The sequence below is a fragment of the Ictalurus furcatus genome, chromosome 19 (assembly GCF_023375685.1).
Source record: "Ictalurus furcatus strain D&B chromosome 19, Billie_1.0, whole genome shotgun sequence".
Lineage (NCBI taxonomy): Eukaryota > Metazoa > Chordata > Actinopteri > Siluriformes > Ictaluridae > Ictalurus > Ictalurus furcatus.
In genome coordinates, this window is record NC_071273.1 from 6,602,086 (window position 1) to 6,627,501 (window position 25,416).

Here is a 25,416-nt window from a genome sequence, read left to right on the forward strand (position 1 = left end):
CTAAGCTTTATAGCACTATAATTTGGAAAGAAAAAAAAAAACTACAATTGGTAAATAATATAAATTGATAAATCTACAAGTTTGAAAGTTTGTGTTGGAGTAGTTTGCAAGAGCGTGAGTATAAACACAACGAGGATGTAGTAGATGAGTTTTCCTGCTTGGCGTGATGGCGTTTAATGTCATCGACAACCTCTGTAGTCCCATTTAGCTACTTGTTATCAACCGTCTTTTTCAAGATGCATGAAAGCTTAACAAAATCATGAGTGGGGTATTACTAATGTATTTTATGTCGTAGAATAAAACATGAACGCTTCTTGAGCTTATGTTAATCACAGACCTTATTTCAGGCATTTAAATGAAAAACCACAAAGTGCTAAGATGCTAACTAATTTCCGGGTGTTAGGACTCATTTTTGCAGCACTCTATGTAGCTAGGGAATTTAAAATCGCTGTGTATTCACTAGTTGCATTGTGAGTAATTGAGTAGATTGTGTTGTGACAGCCTGCTGTTATTATCATCATATAATAAGGGATTCAGATATCTAGCTTTAATTTGTGCTTGCTCACATGTCTTGGTGAAAGATGACTAATTTACCCTTACTGATTAATATCAGTGTGTGATGTGAAGTGCAGACTGTGAGGTTATAAGATGTGATTTCACTTTTACAAGAGTATTTGTGTAGCTTGTGTAGAGGAGTCTTTGCACTTCTACCACTCTGAACGGTGATAAACAGTCACGTGACCACAATACAAGGCTAGATGGACGATATTTGAGAGGAATTTCACTGATTTCATAACACAAAGAGAATCACTGTGAACCAATCATTGTTGTATCAACAGGCCCTAATGTGAAGCTTCCAAAATTATTACTTTTCTTTATTTTTCTTTCTTTTTTTTTTTTTAAATGAAGTAATTAAAAACAATTACAAATGTTTTAGTAAGGAGAAAACTAAAATGATGACGAAATGACTAGTTGCTTACATCAAACCAAAGTCTAAGAAAAATTTTATAAAACAGCGCAAGAATTAAAAAAAATAAATAAAAATATGCAGCACTTGTATGAAAATATGTCCATAAATTGGGGGAGTGTTCGGAGCCAGTGGGCGGGGAATGAACGCTAGCGACACGCCCCTTTGATGACGCGGAATTTCGCTACAACCAGGAAGTGAAGGTCGTGAGAAACATGGCGGCGCTCTGTGTGATGAAGTCTGTAAGGACAGCGCTCAGTGCCGTCCACTGTGCTATCAACAACAGTTTAATACCGAGGTTATTAAATGGACCCCAGCTGTCGTTTTTCGGCTGCACGTCGAGTCGTGGTATCCGGCAAGGTAAGATTTATGAGCTGTTTATTTATTTAACCTGTTCAGTTAGACACATGTGCATGGTGCAAACGATCAATGTCAGACTGAATCTCAAACTGCACAAAAGTTAGTTCATATCCTGTGTGTGCACTATGTGAGAATGTGCTGTTTACATGTCAAATCTAAACCTTATCCGATTAAATGTTGGATGGTTGAATGTTCCTCAATACTTTCTGCACGGAAAATCACCATCAAATCTGTTATCATCACACATATACAGCTGTTTACACTCACACAGTCTACTTTTAATATTAAATTCAGATTAATCCTGAGTATTAACACCACTTAGAATATAACCTATGTATAAGTCTGCTTTTAATCAAGAGAGGTATTTGAGCATGTTGTGCAACAGTGGTAGATGTGAGTGCATACACAATATCTAAAGGGTTCAACATTAAAATTGAACATGGTGTGTAAAAGTGAAGATTTTATTTATACACTTAAAATAAACGAGCGTGGCTTGTGCCACTTGTGCACACTCTCACCCTTCCTGTGAATTAAAAGCCAACTTTTCACACTGAGACTAGAGACTAGCACAAATAGACGCGCTGGGCGATTTGGCAGAAATATCATATCACGATACTTGGAGACATTTCTATGATACGCAACGCGTATGCCGATCTGTAATGTAGCTAACAAACTGTCTGCAAAACAGTAGTAAAATAAACAAAAAAAAAATGTTAAACTGAGTTTGATGATACTTTTCTTTAATGCCTACAATGACAAGATAGTTTTTTTTTTTTTTATGATGTCAGCTCAACAGTATCTGTTCAGTACCATTTAATATGTAATTATTAAAAATGTTTTTTTTTAAAAAATACATCACCATACCAAAAATATCTCAGAAAGGTGTATCGTGAAAACATTTATGATATCAGTACTATATTTATATATCGCCCAGCCCTAGTTGGGGTAAAACCGTCAACATCTTGCTCAACTTTACATGTATTCGTTTTGCGGTTGCTTTTACGCAACTGATTTTGGATCCAAGCGTGCACTTTTGCTAGCTCTGAACTCTCTGAACAGTCTTATGTAGAAAAGGAAAAACAGATGATGATTCAAATGCCAACCTTTCTGCCTTACTCGAAGGAAGAAAAAGTCATGTGGTACTGTTCTTGTTTTTAGGTACACAGATTTGCGTTACTGGCTGTGTAAATTTTCAGTACTGGCATTTTAACTTCCAACCTTCAGGTCACTAAATCCCCATCGTCGATGAACCTGAAACCAGTTGAATCTCTTCAAAATAGTTTTCAAAAGTTTCTGCACTGTCTTCACTCACAGCCCATTTGTCGGAGAAACTAAATCAAAAGAAATGGTGTTTAAATTGGTTAAATTGGCAGTAATGGGATAATGCAGGGTAAAATCTCACTTTATATTCATATGTGCTGCCACATCAGGATTGTCATTTTCTACAAATAAATGAGTGATCCAATAATGTGGTCAAGGGATGGTGATGCTGAATTTGGAGTCACCAATCCCTGTGTGTGCCTGGACTCATCTGGAATCTCACCATGACCCGTTTTAAAGAAAACTTGGAAATTCACTTGTCTTGTGTTGATTCATGTTCATCCTGATGCAAGAGTTTGCACTAAACTGATTTGGGTAATGTTTGTCTTTTTTTTTTTGTTTCTTTCAGTGGTGGAGAAGCAGGAGGGGAAAACTACAGTGGTAGGTCTTCACAAATGAATTTTGTTTTGTTTTCTTTTATTTATTAACTGGTGTTTTGTATCGTTTTTCAGCAGTGGATTTTCAGCTGTTTGTTTTACTCCTAGATTGAGGGTCTAACAGTGGCTGCACCCGAGAGTCCGCAACCTCCTAACCCAACCGCTAAATGTCCGATTTACCAATGGAACCTTCAGAACAAGTACACATACACAGTAAGTGCTATGAGTTGAGTGATTTCAAGCAAATTCACAAGACTTGTAGTATTCACACTCCCCAGAACACCCTCTAAAGGGAAAAGCTGTCTTTTAATGGGGCTGACAGAGAATGTTGTCAAATCAGAAACAATTCTCCTTTTACTGTTGCTCAAAGCAGTGTTTCTCACGTCTAGTCTTGAGACCCCGGTAACCTACTCGCTGTAAATTTTTCTTTATCCACCTCATCCAGCCTGTTCATGAGCTAGATCAGGTTTATTACTTGTCCCTGTATACAGCATCGGTTCCGTAGAACTACAATTACGACACCTTGGTGTAAATCAAACCAGCACACACTGTTTTTTCATTACCGTTCCTGGGGAGTTTTTGTCAATTAGTAATTCTACTAGCACAAATATTAAATTGCATATTTGTTTCAAGGTTTTGTATGCCTTTGTAGAAGCTCTACCGCTAATTTTACCTGAGTAGCTAAGTCCATTTTTATAGTTTTACAGTGAAAACAGTGACCAGTCTTCTCCTTCCCACAACCTCCCCACTAAGTATACCTCACACGTTGGCTTTTAAGAAAAACAGGACCTGAGCAGCTTTATTCTAACATGGAGTCTTTTTTTAAAGCTGAAAAAAATGGAATTAGCAGCCCGATACTAGCTAGCCACATCTATTGTATGAATTTGGAGATCCTGGGGACTCTTTAAATGGAGAAACAAAACCATTGTGTAATTTGTTTTATACATTATATAGGCAGGCATGGTGGCTTAGTGGTTAGGACGTTTGTCTCGCACCTCCAGGGTTGGAGGGTTTATTCGCGCTTCCACCATGGAAACTTGTGGAATTTGCATGTTCTTCCTGTGCTTCAGGGTTTCCTCCGGGTACTCCGGTTTCCTTTCTCAGTCCAAAGACATGCGTTGTAGGCTGATTTCCTTCTCTAAATTGTCCGTAGTGTGTGAATGGGTTGGTACCCCATCCAGGGTGTCCCCAGCGTCCCCTGGGATAGGCTTCAGGCTCCCCCATGTCCCTGTGTAGGATAAGCATATTTGTCATTTGTCATATTTCTGATGTTGTACTCTACAATTTTGATTAATGAGTTCCACTCTTCTACCATTTCTAAATCTATAGGATGTTTTACTACTGAGTCAGTTCATTCGTTCAGATGGAGGGATGTTGCCAAGACGCATCACTGGCCTCTGTGCTCAGGAACATCGCAAGATCGCCATATGTGTGCAGATGGCCCATCGAGCAGGTCTGTAACATCACTGGCTTTAGGTAGTGAATGACAGTGTGTGGCTACACAGCGTCGGGAAATACATGTTTTCTGCCAACTATTGTAAAAGGAAAGATCAGAATCAAGGACGTTTGTCACACACATTCAATATCAGAATTAAATGCATTTGACTTTTCATTAAATTCCAGTCAGTTTTGTAACCTACAAAGGTATAACATAACAACATTGTAACATGTCAAGCCTGTTATTGAGAAACTGGAAAGCACAAATCTCTCATTCCTGAAGGCTGTCTCTTGGCAGATATAATGCTATATCAGTCTTCTAGTTTGAAGTGAACGTGTTATCAGAGTGAAAAAGGAGCTACTCTACTCTATTGCTTCTTTCTTACTGCTCCAGGTCTCCTCCCAGACCACAGACCACATCTTCCTGAAGGCCGCGTACCAAAGCCCAAACCCAGCCCGCCACTCAACAGGTATGTACGTTCCATCCAACACCCTAAAGACTTCATTGGTTTGTTCCTCTGGGTGAATAAAGCACTTGCATAAAAACAAAATGATTTTGGAAACATGCTGTGAAGCTTGCTTTTAACCAAGCAGTGTTAACAACATTAATGAGTTATAGTGGGGGAAATAAGTATTGAATGCCTCAACATTTTTTTCAGTAAATATATTTCCAATGAGGCTGTTCACATGAAAATTTCACCAGACATCAGTATTAACTCAAGAAATCCACAAATATAAAGAATTCACAACATTAAAGTCCATAAATAAAGTTATGTGTAATAAAGTAGAATGACACGGGAAAAAAAGTATTGAACAGGCTTAAAAAAGCAGTTCTCCAAGGCAAGGAATCAGCTGAAATCCATTAGTAATTATACCTCCTATCTGTGCAAATTAATATCAGCTGGGTTTGTAAATTGTCTCTAAAAGGGCTTTTCGTTACCAAGGTGTCACACAAGAAACGTCTCATGATGGGTAAAAGCAAAGAGCTCTCCCAAGACCTTCGCAACCTTATTGTTGTGGAACATATTGATAGAATCGGATACAGACGTATTTCAAAACTTCTGAATCTTCCAGTAAGCACCATTGGGAAGTGGAAGCATCACTCCCTCATCAACCGGCCATGCACAGGAGCTCCTCGCAAGATTTCTGACCAGGGAGTCAGGAGAATAGTCAGAAGAGTAGCCCAAGAGCCAAGGACCACTCAGAAAGAGCTCCAGAAACACTTGGAGGCAGCAGGTGCCATCGTCACAGAGAAAACAATAGGCAATGCACTCCACTGCTCACACTCACCCCGCAAGACTCCATTACTAAAGAAAAGGCATGTTGAAGCTCGTTTAAAGTTTACTACAACTCATTTGGACAAGCCTGTGAAATACTGGGAGAGTGTAGTCTGGTCAGACGAGAGCACAATTGAACTTTTTGGCTGTCATACTACACACCATGTTTGGAGAAGAAATGGCATTGAACATCACCCTAAAAACACTATACCAACAGTGAAGTTTGAAGGTGGAAGCATCATGGTGTGGGGCTGTTTTTCATCACATGGTACTGGCAGACTTCATATAATTGAAGGAACGATGAATGGAGCCCTTTACCTGGAGATTCTTGAGAAGAATCTGCCACCATCCACCAGGATGATGAAGATGAGATGTGGGTGGAGCTTCCAGCAGAACAACGATCCAAAGCATACAGCAAAGGAAACTCTCACTTGGTTTCAGAGAAAAAAAATCAAGGCGATATAATGGCCCAGTCAATCACCTGACTCGAATCCAATTGAACAAGAAATTATAATAATAAAAAAAAATAGAATATTATAAAAAATTAAAGACAATATGTTTAGAAGAATGGGCCAAAATCACACCTGAATACTGCGGCTGATTAATGTTTGGATTTCTTTATATGTGTGGATTTCTTGAATTAATACTGATGTCTGGTGAAAATTTCATGTGAATAACCTACTGAAAAAAAATGCTGACGTGTTCAATACTTATTTCCCCCACTCTAAGTGTGAATGCAAGCCTGTGGACAATCCTTTTTGTGTTATCAGTGCATTCCAGAGAACACTGATTTCCCAACAATATCTGGGAAATTTAAGCAAATAAGCTAATACATTTTCTGGAAAAAAACAGATGATGTGCTTTTGGATGACTAGATATCCAGTGATGCATGGATATCCTTTAAAACAGCTGTTTTAAAGCAATAGCATGGTGACTCAAGTCTTGTGAGTTCCACAAAATACCTAACCTACAGCGTGAACTTAATAAAAACTAGAACTTAAATAGTCCAGGTTCCTCCTGGGGAAAGACACCTAAATGCATGGCCAGTCTTTGGGACCCCCAGTAGACCCAGACTGGAGGACCTGGTTGGTACAGAAGTTCTTGAGAGGCAAAGACATACACTATATGGGTAAAAGTTTGTGGACACCTGACCATCACACCCATATATCATTTTGAACATCCCATTCCAGATTTAGTCTCCCTGTGTTTGCTGTTATAATAACCTCCAATCTTCTGGGAAGTCTTTCCACTAGATTTTGGAGCGTGACTGTGGGGATTTGTGATCATTCAGCTACAAGAGTATTAGTGAGATCAGGTACTGAGGAGGTCTGGGGTGCAGTCGGTGTTCCAGTTCGTCCCAAAAGGGTTCAGTGGTGTTGAGGTCAGGACTCTGTGCAGAACTCTCTCGAGTTCTTCCACTCCAACCTTCACACACCATGTCTTCATGGAGCTCGCTTTGTGCACAGGGACGTTTAATGCTGGTATAGATTTGGGTCTCTTAGGTCCAGTGAAGGAAACTGTAATGTTACAGCATACAAAGACAATCCTTACAATTGCGTGCTTCTGTATTAGTGGCAACAGTTTGGAGAAGAACCACATATGGGTGTGATAATCAGTCCACATACTTTTGGCCATATAGTGTGGTAGTTTATACTTGGAATGACAGGATGCTGGTACATCTGACAGTGAATGGATAAGTGCTTCTGTTTGTGAGGAACTATAGTAGCTAGGTTTTTATTAGGTTATGGTTTCTTAAGATTTTAAGTCCGAACAGGCAAGTTAAATGTTTAAACTTAAAAATGTATACAAAGAATGCAACTGTAATGATGTAGGTGGCAGAGCTGTGATGAACTTAGTATTGACTTGAATCTGATATTGATTTTTTTTTAAAGGTACCTGACTCGTTACTCTGTGAAATCGGTGAAGCCCATCTACAGGAAAGGGATGAAGTGGTGTAAGATTCGTATGCCTGTGGGACATCCAGCTCTCAAGGACAACATCAGATACAGCCCTAAGCCACTGTACACAAAACACTGACGCATTTCCAGACACAACAATAAAAGTGTCAGTGTAATCAGAACAGCTGGAACCTACAGAGATCTGCAAAGTGATAATTATTGGGGTTTTTTCATGGCCAGGACATGCTGCTTTTGATGCTGCTCAGGCTGCTTGTTTACACACACACACACACACACTTGACAGAATCTGTTAAACTGTGAGAACTGAATCTGATATATAACTTCCCTGGAAATGAATGAATCATACTCAACACACATTTTTTGTCTTTAATATGCCTTCACAGTCACCTCAGTTACTGTTACAAGTTCTGTGTTTGTTGGAAGCTGGCCCTAGCTTCCCGAACTACAAAAGCTCCAAATAAAAAGTTGTGGCTTTGTGTACCACACTGAAACTGCTATGAGTGTATGTGTGTGAGTGAATGTGTGGATGAGGGAGTGTGTAAGTGAGTGTGTGAGTGAATGTGTGGATGAGGGGGTGTGGATGAGGGGGTGTGTGAGTGAATGTGTGGATGAGGGGGTGTGTGAGTGGGTGTGTGGATGAGGGGGTGTGTGGATGAGGGGGTGTGTGGATGAGGGGGTGTGTGGATGAGGGGGTGTGTGGGTGAGGGGGTGTGTGGATGAGGGGGTGTGTGAGAGGGTGTGTGGATGAGGGGGTGTGTGAGGGGGAGTGTGAGTGGGTGTGTGAATGAGGGGGAGTGTGAGTGGGTGTGTGGATGAGGGGGTGTGTGAGTGGGTGTGTGGATGAGGGGGTGTGTGAGTGGGTGTGTGGATGAGGGGGTGTGTGAGTGGGTGTGTGGATGAGGGGGTGTGTGAGTGGGTGTGTGGATGAGGGGGTGTGTGAGTGGGTGTGTGGATGAGGGGGTGTGTGAGTGGGTGTGTGGATGAGGGGGTGTGTGAGTGAATGTGTGGATGAGGGGGTGTGTGAGTGAATGTGTGGATGAGGGGGTGTGTGTGAGTGAATGTGTGGATGAGGGGGTGTGTGTGAGTGAATGTGTGGATGAGGGGGTGTGTGTGAGTGAGTGTGTGGATGAGGGGGTGTGTGAGTGGGTGTGTGGATGAGGGGGTGTGTGAGTGGGTGTGTGGATGAGGGGGTGTGTGAGTGAATGTGTGGATGAGGGGGTGTGTGAGTGAATGTGTGGATGAGGGAGTGTGTGAGTGAATGTGTGGATGAGGGAGTGTGTGAGTGAATGTGTGGATGAGGGAGTGTGTGAGTGAATGTGTGGATGAGGGAGTGTGTGAGTGGGTGTGTGAGTGAATGTGTGGATGAGGGGGTGTGTGAGTGAATGTGTGGATGAGGGGGTGTGTGAGTGGGTGTGTGGATGAGGGGGTGTGTGAGTGGGTGTGTGGATGAGGGGGTGTGTGAGTGGGTGTGTGGATGAGGGGGTGTGTGAGTGAATGTGTGGATGAGGGGGTGTGTGTGAGTGAATGTGTGGATGAGGGGGTGTGTGGATGAGGGGGTGTGTGAGTGAATGTGTGGATGAGGGGGTGTGTGAGTGTGTGGATGAGGGGGTGTGTGAGTGAATGTGTGGATGAGGGAGTGTGTGAGTGAATGTGTGGATGAGGGAGTGTGTGAGTGAATGTGTGGATGAGGGAGTGTGTGAGTGGGTGTGTGAGTGAATGTGTGGATGAGGGAGTGTGTGAGTGGGTGTGTGAGTGGGTGTGTGAGTGAATGTGTGGATGAGGGAGTGTGTGAGTGGGTGTGTGAGTGAATGTGTGGATGAGGGAGTGTGTGAGTGGGTGTGTGAGTGAATGTGTGGATGAGGGAGTGTGTGAGTGGGTGTGTGAGTGAATGTGTGGATGAGGGAGTGTGTGAGTGGGTGTGTGAGTGAATGTGTGGATGAGGGAGTGTGTAAGTGGGTGTGTGAGTGAATGTGTGGATGAGGGAGTGTGTGAGTGAATGTGTGGATGAGGGAGTGTGTAAGTGGGTGTGTGAGTGAATGTGTGGATGAGGGAGTGTGTGAGTGAATGTGTGGATGAGGGGTGGTGTAAGTTGGTGTGTGAGTGAATGGATGTTGGATGTACATATGAATGGGGTGGGAAGTTCAACTGACAAGACAGCTTTAACGCTTTACCTTTTTTCTGTACACTTACAAAAAAGCTCATCACAAGAATAAGACATTTACACGGACTGGTGTGATTTTAATCTCTCTACATCATGAAAGGCAGGTCCATGTTCTTGAGGCCGTCTCCTATGTAGATGTAACCATGTTGGGAGGTTACAGGCACGTGGAAGAAGGTCAGACCAAACCACAGCAGACTTCGGATTACGCAAACCCTGCTGCCATGCTCAAACTGCAAACTCCACGATCCTGTGCACAGAACATTGTGAATGAGTGTCAGTGCTGCTTTCGAATCCGTTCCCATTTCACACAGGCACTTTTACTTGACCAAAATCGAAACACTGATGTGGCAGTTGAGTGAAACAAGACCTACCACAATTCCTGGAAAATGCAAGCAGAAACCAATGCACTATCAGGAAATAAGGATCATGTGCTTTTTGATGACTAGTTATCTCATAATGCACTGATATCCTTCCAACAGATGTTTAAAAGCAAGAGTGCAATGATGCAACAAAAGGAGGAAAAGTCTGAAGTAAAAACAGATTGAAGAATTATGGAATTATAATAGAATTATAGGAAAGAAGAATCATGCCAAGATCGAAATTCGCTGTCAAAGCTCCAGCAGAGAGCCTGACGTAAAGAGTGAGGTGATACATGATAAATAAGCATAAGTATTTGAACCGTAAATATCAACAAATTCACTGTGTATGGAATTTGTTTATGTCCTATGTAACTGGACTTTCCTACCATGAATCCATGCATTTTGGTCAAAGTATAAATAATAAATAAATAAATACATAAATAAATAAATAAATAAATAAAAAGGAGAAAGCCAAGGTGGAAAGTCTTTTCAGGTTGAGTGTGAATTTATTTATTTTTTTGTAAGGAGTAATTTTTTTTTATGTGTATGCCATGTACACAGGCTCTGGCTGACGTATTGCCAGAGTAACCCTTAAAAATGAATGCCACATGTAAAATAGACATTACCTACCCTAATTTTGCATTATTAAATTCACTCACAGAACAGTTTATTAGGAACACCTGTACACCTACTCATTTGTGCAATTATGTAATCAGCCAATCGTGTGGCAGCAGTGCAATGTGTAAAATCATGCAGATACGGGCTGGCAGAATAGGGAAAAAATGTGATCTCTATGATTTTGATCGTGGCATGTTTGTTGGTGCCAAACGGGTGGTTTGAGTATTTCCTTAACTGCTGATCTCCTGGGATTTTCACACACAACAGTCTATAGAGTTTACCTAGAATGGTGCAATAAAGAAAAAAAACATCCAGTGAGCATCAGTCCTGCAGGTGGAAATGCATTGTTGATGAGAGAGGACAACAGAGAATAGCCAGACTGGTTTGAGCTGACAGAAAGGCTACAGTAATTCAGATGACCACTCTGTACAATTATGGTGAGCAGAAAAGCATCTCAGAATGCACAACACATTGAACCTTGAGGTGGATGGGTTACAACAGCAGAAGACCACATCAGGTTCCACTTCTGTCAGACAAGAACAGAAAGCTGAGGCTGCAGCGGGCACAGGCTCACCAAAACTGTACAGATGAAGACTGGAGAAACGTAGCCTGGTCTGATGAATCTTGATTTCTGCTGAGGCACACAGATGGTAGGGTCAGAATTTAGCACCAACAGAATAAATCCATGGATCTAAGGGTGTGTCAACAGTCCAGGCTGGTGGAGGTGGTGTAATGGTGTGGGGAATGTTTTCTTGGCACACTGTGGGCCTGTTAATATCAATCACCCATCACTTCAATAGCACAGACTATATGTGCACCATGTCTATTTCCAGTATGATAATGCACCATGTCACAAAGCAAAAGTCGTCTCAAACTGGTTTCATGAACATGACAGTGAGTTCGGTGTTCTTCAGTGACCATCCCAGTCACTGGATCTGAATCCAGTAGAACACCACTGGGATGTGGTAGAACTGGAGATTTGCAGCATGAAAGTGCACCTGAAAAATCTGCAGGTATTGCATGATGCAATCATGTCAACATCGACCAGAATCTTAAAGGAATGTTTCCAACATCTTGTGGAATCCATGCCACAAAGAATTGAGGCTGTTTTGAGAGCAAAGAGAGGCCCTGCCTAGTATTAGTATAGTGTTCCTAATAAAGTGTTCAGTGAGTGTATATTTCCTATGTATCAGGGTCAAATGAATGTCAAAATCTCCTGACAAAAAATAATTCATTAGTTAATTAGTAATAAATTAGTTCATTGTACTTTTATGTGACATCAGACCTTTGGAACTCCTGGATAAGCAAATGGGAAAGCATCCAGATGAACCCATTCACTTTAAGAACATGTTTTTGTCTGCATGGGAAATGTAAGAAATGTTTGGACTTCTTAAGAAAAAAAAGTGCAAAAACAGTTTTGAGGGATGAGGACCAGAGAAAGTGTGTTCTAAATAAGCAAATGAAATACCAGGCCAAGGCCAAGTGTCAGGGCCATTTCTTCATGTTAACATTCAGTGCAGTGATCCAATGTCCGAGTGCAGTATTTTTTAATAGAAGCCCAAGGACTTGCTTTAGGGAATTCCTTAAATATTTTATTTATTAAGTAATCCTATATCATAATGGAAGACATTCAAAATATGGCACTGGTTCACAGAGTTGTCAGTTTGGCATTTTCAGTGTATGGGTGGTGACTGGAACAGATGAGATTTTGGAGTAAATATATGCCTAGACTTCACTGCAGAACTCATAATGGCTAGAAACAGCAGTCACGCTGAGTGATACTAGGTCCCCTATGATATAGATTTATATAGATATTACTAATATATAGAGTTCCCACGATGGATGGGAGCCATGCTTCTGTCTTTTCCAAGGACTCCAGGGATTTCCCTGCCATACTATACTATTAAGATTCCATCTGGCTTAGGAATATGAGCAAAACATTCCATGGAATGAGAAGAAGCTTAGTAAAGGCAAACTACAAGTTGAAAGTCATTCAGACTGGACCTCATTCCCCACTCATAAACCACAATATGAGCACTCATCAGCAAAACCACCACCTAGTCTGACTATGAGTTTTAGTAGTTTTCCTTGCCAGACACAGTGAAAGTTAAATAACAGGAATAATGGATTTTCATGGTTGTCTCCATGTTCGTGGTTGTGTCAAGAGAACCACCAAAATATGTGGGAAAGAATGATTGAATTATTGCTCATCTCTTATGGGAAACAAAAATGGACATGGAAAAAGAGAGAACAATGGAATCACAGTTCACAGTACTATGCCTCCGTTGTGTCTCGGATCGGCCAGTTACCAATTTACATCACTCAACAGATGGGAGTGTTCCTGCTACACAGAGCAAAAATGTTCACTGATCATTGACATATTTAACCCATTATCACATTTCTCTTGGCCATTAGTGCCATTTGACTGTCAGCATCATCTCTTCGATTGACTTCAAACTGCACACAGGATCATCATTCACCCCATTCTTCAGAGTTATGTGTACTGGATACCAAGTTGTTTAAGTTCTACTCAATTATCAGATATTGTATTACTGTGATTCTTAATTTAGAACCTAAATTGAAAAAAAAAAAGTCAAGTACTGAGAATAAAAAAAATAAGTAATTTACACTTTACATTTATGTAAATGCTCATGCAAACGATTTATGAATACATTTGTTCATATCCAGCTTGGCAGGGTGTATAATCCTGCTTAAAGAGGCCACTGCCATCGGGGAATACTATTGCCATGAGGGGGTGTACTATGAGAACTAACTATTCACTCAGCGTCTAATATATTCCCTGACCTTGACACGTGCCATTGTTAAGAGATAATCAACGTTATTCACTTCATCTGTGAGTGGTCACAATGGTTTTGGCTCATTGGTATATGTATTGCGTTTATAAAAGTTTCACCTTTGGGAATGTCATCGATTAGAGGATCCAAGAAGTCAATGGAAGGATTCAGATCAGCCAGTTCCAAAATGGACTTCTTCTTCAGGTTCTTGGGCTCAGAGAAGTGTAAATAATTGTTCAACTTTCCTGCCTCTGTGGGGTTCAGGCCTAAGGATAGAATACCGAAAATTACATGAATGACTATTCACACTGTTTCCTGTATTGTTCCTGCGTAATACTGTCTAACACATAATGACGAATTGTTATTGGGCAAGAACTTAACACTACAGTACTACTAGTTTTGAAACAGTTCGATTTTTCCTGAAAACTCTGAAAACTTACTTAAACTAAACCATGAAGAAAGAGGTACTAAAGCTGAGTCACTGTAATACTTACAGACAGCTGCATCCTATCTCCAAAAGTAAACACAGACACACACACACACACACAAGACAGAAAGTCACGCAGTAACCATACCCTCAAAGCTGCGGTTAGTCTGTACAATGCCATTAGGGCTCTTAATGTATGCGCCACGTGGTACAACAGCCACCTCATTATTGATGGTAAAGACAGTCACAGCTAGCCTCTTCTCTTCACTCACTTTCACCTACAGAGGAGAAACAGCATCACTGCAACATATTAACAACCACGTATTTAAAAGTGCCTTGTAGATCATACTTCAACACACAATGTCCTGAGTCTAAACATTACAATGTAAACACCTCGTTTATCACAAATTTATGTTTACTCGGACTGAATTCTTTACAGATTCCAGATTTACAAATTGGACCATTCATTTAGAATTGTTCGTACTTCATAAGTCAACCAGTTTCTGTAACCATTTGCCAATTTAAAGGACTTATGTAAATATACAACAATGATAATATTAAGTCAAAATGTCATCCAAGGCTTTTTTTTTTTTTTAAGTCATATCCGCTATTGGTTGATATGACTGTGTTATTACTGGCTGAGTATGCTGGCTAGTGACTGTCCCAAGCATTTCTCTGACTCACCATGACTTCCTCCTCCACAGCATCATCTCCCTCTCCTTGGTGCCGTATCACAGTGCGCTGGTATTCATGTGATGGTTCACCCATAAAACGTCCCCGAGCCGCTACAGCCACCTCTGCGGTCAGGGCCTCGGTGGCGAGAGGGAGCAAGTGCCAATCCATGCAGTTAAAACTAGATGAGAATCAAAGTTAACCTTTAACAAATCTTCTTAAATATCTCCTACAGCAAGATATTTATGTGAAGAGTTTTTTTAGACACACACGACCAGTCAAAAGTTTGGACTCAATAGATTGAATATATATGTCTGCTTGTCTTAAAGACACGGTTTATACTTGGCATTTGTTTCTGTCCATTTCTGAATAAAGCATTTTAATAATTATAAACTAATTATAAACTATATTGCTTCGCATAACAAGTAGTTTTCATTTAGGACGTTGGAGAAGCAGCGGTTATTTGTGGAATTTTAGGAAAAGCCTCCAGCGAGTAGTTCCTTCATGAAACTGTTTACAATGTACAGTACAAAGCTTCACCAGGAATGCTGTTAGCAATGTAAAAGGGTTGTTTTGCTTAACATTCTTCTTGGCTACTAGGGTTTTAATCCCATTTGTGTTATTTCATAGCACTAAAGTCTTTATGACTATTCTAAAACAGTAAAATCTAGTACTATTGAGCTGATGTGTTTCAAACGTTTGACTGGTATTGTAGGTGTAAAGGAGCTGGAGACAAACATGCATGTTCATGTATATCCAAGAGAAAAAAAACGAGTTGCCTGTTTACTGGAAATAATATAAGAAGGAGGGCAAAAAGCTTATTTGGCTGGCAGACAAATCCAGACGTTTCCCTGACCAATGTCAGAGGTTAGACATAAAGATAATATATGCATACAGTACATCATATATTGCCTTTTGTGTACACTTATATGAATATACAGTGCCTCCGGAAAGTATTCAACCCCCCCCCCCCCCCAGAAATTAAATTAAATATAATTTCAGATGTCTTCAGATAATCTATTAATTTAAACATAAACATCTATTAATCTAAATATTGCATAATTTATTAGTATCCCCACCTACTCACTATCTACCATATCTCAACACAAAATTTCTCCCACTCTCTCAATTTAGAGAGTCCTTCCAGGGTTTTTTTTTTTTAAGTGGTTTTAAGTCTGGGCTTTGACTTGGCCTTTCAAAACAAAACCTCTTTTTTTCTCAAGCCATTCCTTTGTGTATTGTCTTGTTGGGTCGTAAATTTTCGCCCTAAATGGGTCCTCAATCTTATCCACAAAGGTGGAAAGGTGTGACTGCAGGCTTTCATTCCAACCAAGCAGGAGCTACACCTGATTCCACTTGTTTAATCAGTTCATCTTGGTCTCCATTCAACTATCAAGTGTGCCTCCTATTTGACTGCAGTGAAAGCCTGCAGCCTCACTGTCCCTTTGAAGATAAGATTAAAGAACCCTGACATAGATTTCTGGCTAACTAGAACAGGTTCTCCCTAACAATTAGCTTGGATTTGGCTATATCCATGTTGCCTGTGATGCTACCACCACCATGCTTGGTAGTAGGATAGGTGTTACCTGGCTGTTGGATTGTATTATTGCAAACACAATACTTTGCATTTAGACCAAATATCTCAAAATCCTTTTCAAAAAACTCACAGATTTTGTTACATGCCCTTCTAGCAAACCCTAGGCATGTCTTTATGTTAGCCTTTCTCAGGAGTAGAATCTGAGGCCAGATCTGTGAAGAGCTGATGACATTGTTGAGGTCTGCACAGGTTCTCCTATTTCAGCCAGTGAGCTCTGTAATCCGTTCAGTGTTGTAGCTGGATTCTTGGACACTTCTTTAACAATTGCCCTTCTTACCCAAGCACTCAGTTTGGCCTGATCTTGTTAGTGTCTGGGTTGTGGAACATTTTCTCCACTTTGTTATAATGGATTTCACAGTGCTCTTAAGAAGGCTAGCACCTCCACTTTTCTGAGAAGGCTTTCCACTAGATTTTATAGTGTGGCTGTGTTCTTCCACTCCAAACTTAACAAATCATGTCTTCATGGAGCTTGCTTTGTGCACCAGGGTTATTGTCATGCTGGAACAGTATTTCAAGTAAATAAGCCTTGTTGATGAGAGAGGTCAGAGGAAAATGGATAGATTGGTTCGAGGTGCCAGGAAGGGAACAGTAACTCATATAATCACTCTTTACAACTGTGGTGAGCAGAAAAGCATCTCAGCATAAACAAAACATCGAATCTAGAGGTGGATGAGCTACAACAGCAGAAGAACACATCGGGTTCCACTCCTGTCAGCCAAGAACAGGGATCTGAGGCTATCATGGACATAGAGTCACCCAAACTGGGCAGTTGAAGATTATTAAACAAATCACCTGGTCTTTTTTCCCTAACCCTAACCCTTTGCAACTTTCCAGGTGAGTCCGTGGTCATGGGTTCGGAGATGCTTTTCCGCTCACCGTGGTTGTAAAGAGTGCATATTTTAGTTATTATAGACTTTCTGTCAGCTCAAACCAGGCTGGTCATTCTCCTCTGATCTCTCTCATCAACATCTCTCATCCAAGTACAAGGAAGCCCCTTTGTTGTTCTGGCACCTAGGTGGTGGAACGAACTTCCCCCAGATGTCCGAACAGCTGAGTCACTGGCAGTCTTCAAACGATGACTACAGACCTACCTCTTCATGAAGTATTTGAATTAGCACTTTATTTAAATACATTTTTAAAAAATATTGTGTTATCTGTGTACTTTTCTTACTATATTACCTCCGCAACAAAGTTTTTAGGCTGATAATACTCTTAGTCTGTAACCAAACCAAATAAACCAGTATCAGGGTGTATTTATTAATCGAGACTTCAATGCACTTCTGTAAGTCACCTTGGATAAAGGCAACTGTCAAATGCCATAAATGTAAATGTAAGTGTACACGGTATTTCACCCTGCAGGCCTTCTGCTCACGGGATGTCTTTTGTTTTTCGCACCATTCTGTGTAAACTCTACAGACTGTTGTGTGTGAAATTCCCACGAGATCAGCAGTTTCTGAAATACTCAAACCAGCCCTTCTGGCACCAACAACCATGGCACGGTCACAGTCACAGAGATCACACCTTTTCTGATGTTTAGATGTGAACATTACCTGAAGCTTTTGACCTGTATCTGCATGATGTTATTTATTGTTCTGCTGCCACATGATTGGCTGATTGGATAACTGTATACATATGCATGTGTACAGGTGTTCCTATTAAAGTGAACGATGAGTGTATTTCTTACCTGTATAAACACTTCCTGTCCCTCATTTCATCTTCTCCAACCCCCTGAGCAATGAAATAATCCTTTTTAATTCCCAGGATTTTCCCCCAAAACAGGACTCGGTTGAATTTGTAATTTCTCTTCAGAATGAGCAGAGAGGTGTGCAGAGCTGCCTTCTGCTCGGTGCTCAGGGTCAGCCCGTTCCCACACACTAAATCCAATGAATACATCAAAGTGCTGGAGTCCATCTCTGTTAGCTCATATACAAGTACTGATTATAATAATCTGAAGCTGTTAACACTAGTCTGCAGCCTGCTAGCTGTAACAGTGTGTTTGTGGTTGCTACGGTAAACAAACTTCCTGGATACTAGTCGCCGTAGCAACACGACACGGAAGCGCGCCTGTCGTAACAGCAGAGCTTGTTTTTAGCTGTGTAGAATTTTTATTTTTATTTGTTTATTTTTATTTATTTTTTCGAATATGTGTGCATATTTTAAGTTTCTCACTGATAAGTTCCTTATTATGGCTTGTGTGCACGTTAGACCTTGTTGACTTAATATGTATTTTTTTTTTATCTAAAAGATTTTTATGAAGAAACAGTTAAAATACCATATATATGCAATATGTTTGTACATATTAAAACGAAAAGCCATAAGACAAAAGAACACATGTATTCCACAGTTTTGGCAGAATGTAATGTACACCTATACATATACACTATAGATGCCAAACGTATGTGGACACCTGACCCTCACACCCATATGTGGTTCTTCTCCAAAGCATAGAATTGAACATGATGTATTTGTATGCTGTAACATTACAGTTTCCCTTCAGTGGAACTAAGAGACACAAAGCGTTCCAGCATCACAACGTCCCTGTGCGCAAAGCGAGCTCCATGAAGACATGGTGTGTGGAGGTTGGTGTAGAAGATCTTGAGTGTCCTGCACAGATCCCTGACCTCAACCCCACTGAACCCCTTTGGGATGAACTGGAACACCGACTGCACCCCAGACCTCCTCAGTACCTGATCTCACTAATACTCTTGTAGCTGACTGATCACAAATCCCCACAGTCACGCTCCAAAATCTAGTGGAAAGCCTTCCCAGAAGAGCGGAGCTTATTATAACAGTGAAAGGAGACTTAATCTGGAATGTGAGACCATATAGTGTATGTTACATACACAGAACTGAAATAAAATACCTATGCAGGAATGCAGGCAGGAATTTCTTTGATAAATGTTGGCCCGACTCCTAACTGAAGGTAGGTCTAAAACATTTGATAACATATCTCAAATGTCATGCTCTGGGGAGTAAGTTTTTTTTTTTTTTTTTGTCATATTAACAGGTATCAGTAGTTTTATCAGTAGGGTCCCCTCCGAAACTATTGGAACAGCAAGGCTGTTTGGGTTTGAGATCAAAAAATGGATATGAGACGAGAGGTTAGGTTTTCAGCTTTTATTTCCTGGTATTTACATCTCGATTTGTTAAACAACATAAAACATAGCACATTTTGTATAAGACTTTTGTAGGTATGCAAAAGTATAGAAACAGATCAGTCTTGAAGTAAATTAAAGTAATTAGCATTTAATATTTGGTTGCATATCCCTTGCTTGCAATAACTGTGTCAAGCCTGCAACTCACTGACATGACCAATCAGTTGGGTTTTTTTTTGTGATGCTTTTCCAGGCTTTTACCACAGCTTTTTTTAGTTGTTGTTTGTTTTGGGGGTTTCTCCCTTCAGGCTCCTCTTCAGGAGGTGAAATGCTGCTTAGTTGGATCAAGGTCTAGTGATCAACTTTGACAGTCTAAAACCTTCCACTTTCCCCCCTGATGAAGTCCGTTGTTGAGTTGGCAGTGTGTGTTATATCATCGTCTTGCTGCATGACGACGTTCCTCACAATTAGATTGGATGCATTTCTCTGTAAATTGGAAGACAGCTTGTTTCTGTAGACTTCTGAATTAATTTTCCTGCTACTATCATGGTTTACATCATCAATAAAGATTAGTGAATGTTCCAGAAGCAGCCACGCGATCCCAAGCCATGACACTACCTCCACCATGTTTCACAGATGAGCTTGTATGTTTCAGATCATGAGCAGATCCTTTCTTTCTCCACACTCTGGCCTTTCCATCACTTTGGTAGAGGTTAATCTTGGTTCCAGAACTTTTACATCTCATTTCTATATTTCTTTGCAAATTCAAATCTGGCTTTCCAATTCTTACTGCTGATGAGTGGTTTGCATCTTGTAGTATGGCCTCTATATTTCTGCACTTGAAGTCTTCTTCAAACGGTGGATTTTGAAACCCTCACCCCGTCCTCTCAAGGTCGTTGGTGATGTCACTGACTGTTGTTTTTGGGTTTTTCTTCACAGCTCTCATAATGTTTCTGTCATCAACTGCTGTTGTTTTCCTTGACCACCCTGTTCCATGTCTGGTTGCTAGAATACCAGTGGTTTCTTTCTTTTTCAGGACATTCCAAATTGTTGTACTGGCTATTTCCAATGTTTGTGCAATGTCTCTGATTGATTTTCCCTCTTTTCTCAGCTTTTCTTTGGTCTTCATATTAGTATATCCTTTTTAACAACAAACGCAATCTTCACAGGTTAAACTTGGGGTTCAAACCAAGAGTAGACATTCAGAACTGTTAATTCTTTAAACAATCAATTTAACATGACACACCTGGGCAGCAGGAAACAACAAGTTAGTTAAAATTATGTACATATGTTTAGAATCTTATTTATTTATTTCAAGCATGGTTTGTAAATTGGAACAGTTTCAACGTGTAGTGAGAGAAAGTGAAGAGATATAATGCATGTATCAAGTGATGCATGAAACACTCCAAAGCTATGGTTGAATGATGAATTGATGGATTGTATATGTATTAAATGGTGTTTTTAAGTTAAAGGCCTAAACCAGTGAAAATGTATCCCAAAAGTAAACCCCTCAAATAGCTCAGGGCTTTTATTGGACATTGGCTGCATTTCTGTGCAGCACAATTTCCACAAACTGATCAAAGTGAAATGCCGTGTGACTGGGAATTACATTTACTTCTGATTCGAAGTTAGCCTTTACTTTTGCTATTCTGTCATGTTGTTTACTGAAGAGATGTAAGGTCAAGGCAGTGTAGGACTTAATGTCTAGCTTGGACATTATTATTCTGCATGTCAATAATGCAATGCATCACCATTTGAGTACTGCATTTCATGTTCTTTTACTGCTGGGATTGCATTCCTATTTTAAACAAAATCTCACAGTGAAATGCAGTGCAGTGGTGTGGATAGCTTTTAATGTTGGATCACATTTACCTCTGACGCAAATTCAGCATTTATTTCTTAAAAAGCCATCCTCCGCTCTTTGTTTTTCATTGAAGAGATCAAGCGACATAAGAGCTTGATCTCTTCAATGAAAAGCAATGAGCAGGGAACTGCATTATTGAGGTCTTACATCTCAGTGTGGTATGGTGCCCACATGCCACAAATGAAAGTCTTTGTATTGCATTTCATGTTATCAAACACACATGATTGCTTTTCTCTCTGGTACAAAGTCTCCTCCATAAATGAATACAGACACACACACAAACACATAGAAGCTCCAAAACAAAATTGCGCCTTGTTGTTTCAGCATATAATAACTGTCTTATGGCTGCTTTACACCATACAATTTGTTTTCCAGAGAAAAAAAAATCCAAACAAAAAAAGAAATCCTTGGTCCTGAGTAAAAATCAGTGGTCTTTTCACTTAACATGACATGAACTTCTGGCCATGATGGAAATTTGGACCAAAATCTTGAAAAGTGAACTCTTCTACGATTGCCCAATGTCTTAAAAGATTAACAGATGGATGACTCAAGCAGAACGCTGCATCACAAGACTAGCGTGAGAAAATAACTGATATTTCACAGTCTAACATTGAATTTGACCAAGATTTTAATGCAAGATCATCTCATTCAGTGTGACGCAATATATTTATAATACCACTGTAGGGTGCATCACTGTATTAAAACTGCCTTTAGGTATAGAGAATGTTAATAGTAGTACAGCTGATTAGATAGCTAACTGATTGTATGCAAAGTACAATTTCTGGCTATTTAACATTCATATTACCAAAGAACTTTGAAGCTTGAAATTCTTTGTTATGGTTTAGTGTTTTTAAATTTGTCAGTAAGGTTAATAAAGCCTTAAAACTAATCCTTAAAAATAAACAAAACAAACATAAACCTAAACTTTAATTGCTTAACTTGATTCAAACACTTGGAGTAGCCTTCCACAAACTTCTCACAATATTTTTTTCCCTCATTGTTTCTATGTCTCTGTTTTGCTCTGCGTAATAACCGGGCCAAACTAAGAGCATCTGAAAGGAAATGGTGAAAATCTAACAATCCAACTGACCTAACCAATTACCAGACACTTCTCTCCTCTTTTTCCAATTGCATCTCCATTGCTAAAGCCACATACTACCAAGAGTAGACTGACAGTTCTCCCAACACCCGTACTCTCTTCAAAACCTTTTCTTCTCTTCTCTGTCCCCCTCCTCCCCCTTCCCCTACCTCTCTCACTGCAGATGACTTTGCCACTTTCTTTTCCAACAAGGTTACATCAATCAGGAACCAGTTCTCAACCCCAGACATGCATAGACCAGCTCCTCCTCCATGTAACTCCCAACTGACTTCCTTCTCTCCCCTCTCAGATACTGATGTCTCTAAACTCCTCCTCTCTAGCCGTCCCACAACCTGTCCTCTTGACCCTATCCCTTCTCATCTTCTACAGTCCATCTCTCCCACACTATTACCTGCACTCACACACATCTTTAACACATCCCTCTCTACTGGCACATACCCTACCTCATTTAAGCAGGTCCGGGTTACCCCACTGCTTAAAAAACATCACATAATCCTGCTGTAGTTGACAAATACAGACCTGTTTCCCTCCTCCCTTTTCTTTCCAAAACTCTTGAAAGAGCAGTTTTTAATCAACTCTCCAGTTTTCTCACACAGAACAACCTCCTGGACACCATGAAGTCTGGCTTCAAGAGCAATCACTCCACAGAGACTGCTCTGCTTTCCATCACTGAAGCTTTACGACTAGCAAGAGCAACCTCTAGATCATCTGTCCTCATCCTACTCGACCTCTCTGCTGCTTTCGACGCTGTGAACCATCAGACCCTCCTGTCAACTCTCTGTAGCCTGGGCATCACCGGAATGGTTCTGCGCTGTGTAGAATCCTATCTCTCAGACAGATCCTTCAAGGTATCGTGGAGGGGAGTTATTTCTGAAACTCAGCAACTCAAAACTGGCGTTCCACAGGGGTCAGTTCCGGGTCCACTCCTTTTTTCTTTCTACACTACATCTCTAGGGCAGGTGATTGAGTCTCATGGCTTCTCATATCATTGCTATGCTGACGACCCTCAGCTCTATTTGTCCTTCCAGCCTGACGGTCCATCCATCTCTGCACGTATCTCTGCTTGCCTGTCGGACATCTCGGTCTGGATGAGGGAACACCACCTTAAATTCAACCTGGCAAAATCTGAGCTTCTCGTTATCCCAGCCTGTCCCTCAATCAACCTCAACCTCACTGTACAGCTCGGCTCAACCACACTCAAGCCAACCTGGATGGCCAGGAAACTTGGGGTGATTCTTGATGACAGCTTGACCTTTACAGACCACATCTCAACAACTGCACAGTCCTGTAGGTTCATCCTGTACAACATCAAGAAAATCAGACCCTACCTCACCGAACAGGCTACACAGATACTAGTCCAGGCTCTTGTTATCTCAAAACTGGACTACTGCAACACACTACTCTCAGGCCTCCCGGCCATCTCCATCAAACCCCTTCAAATTATTCAGAATGCACCAGCATGCCTCGTCTTCAACCAGCCCAAGAGAACTCATGTCACACCCCTCTTCATCTCCCTCCACTGGCTTCCTGTAGCCGCCCGCATCAAATTCAAGGCCTTGATGCTCACCTACAAGACCTTCTCTGGAACAGCACCCTCCTACCTCAACTATCTCCTGAAGGCTTACATTCCTTCACGCAATCTGCGATCGATTAGCAACCGACGCTTAGTAGTACCTACTCAGCGTGGCTCAAGGTTCCTTTCAAGAACCTTCAAACAAACTGTTCCTCAGTGGTGGAATGAACTTCCAACCTCAATCCGGACCACAGAATCTCTCACCATCTTCAAAAAACAGCCAAAGACCCACCTGTTCCGTGAACACCTAACTAACCCATAAAAAATAATAATAATAATTTTAAAAAATTCTCTGCGCACTTTGCTTCTTCTGGAACTCAATTAATGGATCGTGTATGGTAGCACTACTTGTATTGTTCTCTGCTTTATATATCGCTTTGCTTGTATTTTCTCATTTGTAAGTCCCTTTGGATAAAAGCGTCTGCTAAATGAATAAATGTAAATGTATTTTCACTCATTCCTCCTGACAGAACTGGTTGGTGGGCCCCCTCAATCAGACACACATTTTCAATTCAGTCCACAAACTTTCTGTGGGATTCAGGTCAGGGCTTTGTGATGGTCACTCCAATACTTTACTTTGTTGTCTTTAGCAGTATGCTTATAGGATCATTGTCCTGCTGGAAGACCCAGTTGCGATCAAGTTTACCTTTCTGTCTGATGACTTGAGGTGTTGCTTCATTATTTCTAGATAATCCTCCTCCCTTATTATGTGCACCAGTGCCTTTTCTAGGAAAACACCCCCACAATATAATTCTGCCACCCCTATGCTTCACAGTTGGGGTGGTATTCTTCAGATTAAAAGCCTCTCCCATTTTTCCTTCACACATAATGCTGATCATTACGGACAAAAAGTAAAAATTTTTGTTTCATTTGCCCAGAGAACAGTCTTCCAAAAGGCTGATGATTATCTGCAAACTTCAATCTAACTTTTTAATGCCGTCCTTGGTGTAAGGGCTTCTTCTTGGATTGTCCCATGGTGCCAAGGGCAAAAACACACTGCCTCTAAAGGTTCTTTTACCACTTAAAGTGGCTCTTTTACAGCCATAGGTGCACTCCCAGTTCACTCCTAATAATGAGCTTTTAAAAGTCATTGCATAAATTTCTGGAATCTTCCAGGCTGTTTAAAGAGACAGTTACCTTGTTGTATGTAAACTTTTGAACCCTTTGGAATTCTGATATAGTGAAAAAAAGGTGAAATAAATCTGTCTCAATTGATTGTTTTAAAATGACCTCTGATGTGAACAAATTAGATGTCAAAAGAAATGTATGATAACATGAAATGTGTGGAGTGTGGAGTGAAAAACTGAGATTTAGCCTAGATATATGTAAATTGTACAACTCTTAGGAGACTCATGTTAGTTCACAGTCACAGGGCCAAAAATAAGCAGTTATTCAGGTAGGGTAACAAGAATAGTAAAAACAGACCTCTTAATCTTGCAAATCTGTGGGATCCCTGAACAAGCCATTAGATGGAGTCCTTCCCATGAATGCAGGCATCA

General features: G+C 40.6%; 2 protein-coding genes and 2 long non-coding RNA genes across 14 annotated transcripts; 1 reads left to right on the top strand and 3 right to left on the bottom strand.

Moving 5' to 3' along the window:
- The first annotated feature begins 1,076 nt into the window (after positions 1 to 1,076).
- mrps18a (mitochondrial ribosomal protein S18A) lies at positions 1,077 to 8,142 on the top strand. Its single transcript, XM_053650121.1, has 6 exons — positions 1,077 to 1,327; positions 2,997 to 3,028; positions 3,133 to 3,237; positions 4,354 to 4,477; positions 4,856 to 4,931; positions 7,631 to 8,142. Exons 1-6 carry the CDS (start codon positions 1,183 to 1,185, stop codon positions 7,773 to 7,775), a joined length of 627 nt encoding a protein of 208 aa, XP_053506096.1. The 5' UTR covers positions 1,077 to 1,182; the 3' UTR covers positions 7,776 to 8,142.
- On the bottom strand, positions 1,334 to 4,979 carry LOC128623199 (uncharacterized). Of its 2 annotated transcripts, XR_008388540.1 has the most exons (4): positions 4,829 to 4,979; positions 4,337 to 4,556; positions 4,020 to 4,252; positions 1,334 to 2,658 (listed from the first exon to the last, which is right to left on the bottom strand). It is a non-coding gene; the product is annotated as an uncharacterized LOC128623199 (long non-coding RNA). The 2 variants fall into 2 exon arrangements; XR_008388541.1 differs by lacking the exon at positions 1,334 to 2,658 and having other exon boundaries at positions 3,604 to 4,252.
- Positions 8,010 to 18,299, bottom strand: rsph9 (radial spoke head component 9). 10 transcript variants are annotated; one of them, XR_008388538.1, is made up of 7 exons: positions 17,971 to 18,299; positions 14,702 to 14,870; positions 14,166 to 14,295; positions 13,710 to 13,856; positions 11,273 to 11,426; positions 10,190 to 10,343; positions 9,926 to 10,065 (listed from the first exon to the last, which is right to left on the bottom strand). XR_008388538.1 is itself a non-coding variant. In XM_053650111.1 (7 exons), the coding sequence occupies exons 1-7, from the start codon at positions 18,195 to 18,197 to the stop codon at positions 10,829 to 10,831; spliced, it is 975 nt and encodes a 324-aa protein (XP_053506086.1). In that variant the 5' UTR covers positions 18,198 to 18,299; the 3' UTR covers positions 10,419 to 10,828. The 10 variants fall into 10 exon arrangements, 8 of the variants coding, with proteins under 8 accessions (XP_053506090.1, XP_053506089.1, XP_053506086.1 ...); XR_008388537.1 differs by having other exon boundaries at positions 11,273 to 11,429; XM_053650111.1 differs by lacking the exons at positions 9,926 to 10,065; positions 10,190 to 10,343 and adding exons at positions 10,419 to 11,076; positions 14,031 to 14,097 and having other exon boundaries at positions 11,370 to 11,429; positions 14,239 to 14,295.
- LOC128623198 (uncharacterized) lies at positions 16,209 to 17,842 on the bottom strand. The gene is made up of 3 exons (XR_008388539.1): positions 17,639 to 17,842; positions 17,466 to 17,503; positions 16,209 to 17,379 (listed from the first exon to the last, which is right to left on the bottom strand). It is a non-coding gene; the product is annotated as an uncharacterized LOC128623198 (long non-coding RNA).
- Positions 18,300 to 25,416: the final 7,117 nt, after the last annotated feature.

Bases quoted from the DNA above. Each gene is read 5' to 3' on its own strand.
- mrps18a (XM_053650121.1), top strand. From the start codon at position 1,183: ATGGCGGCGCTCTGTGTGATGAAGTCTGTAAGGACAGCGCTCAGTGCC. The intron at 3,238-4,353 runs GTAAGTGCTATG...CTAAATCTATAG, and splicing joins AGAACAAGTACACATACACA to GATGTTTTACTACTGAGTCA. The intron at 4,932-7,630 runs GTATGTACGTTC...TTTTTTTTAAAG, and splicing joins CCCAGCCCGCCACTCAACAG to GTACCTGACTCGTTACTCTG.
- rsph9 (XM_053650109.1), bottom strand. From the start codon at position 18,197: ATGGACTCCAGCACTTTGATGTATTCATTGGATTTAGTGTGTGGGAAC. The intron at 13,857-14,165 runs GTATGGTTACTG...TTCTATCCTTAG, and splicing joins GACTAACCGCAGCTTTGAGG to GCCTGAACCCCACAGAGGCA. The intron at 11,430-13,709 runs GTGAAACTTTTA...TGTGTGCCTCAG, and splicing joins AATCGATGACATTCCCAAAG to CAGAAATCAAGATTCATCAG.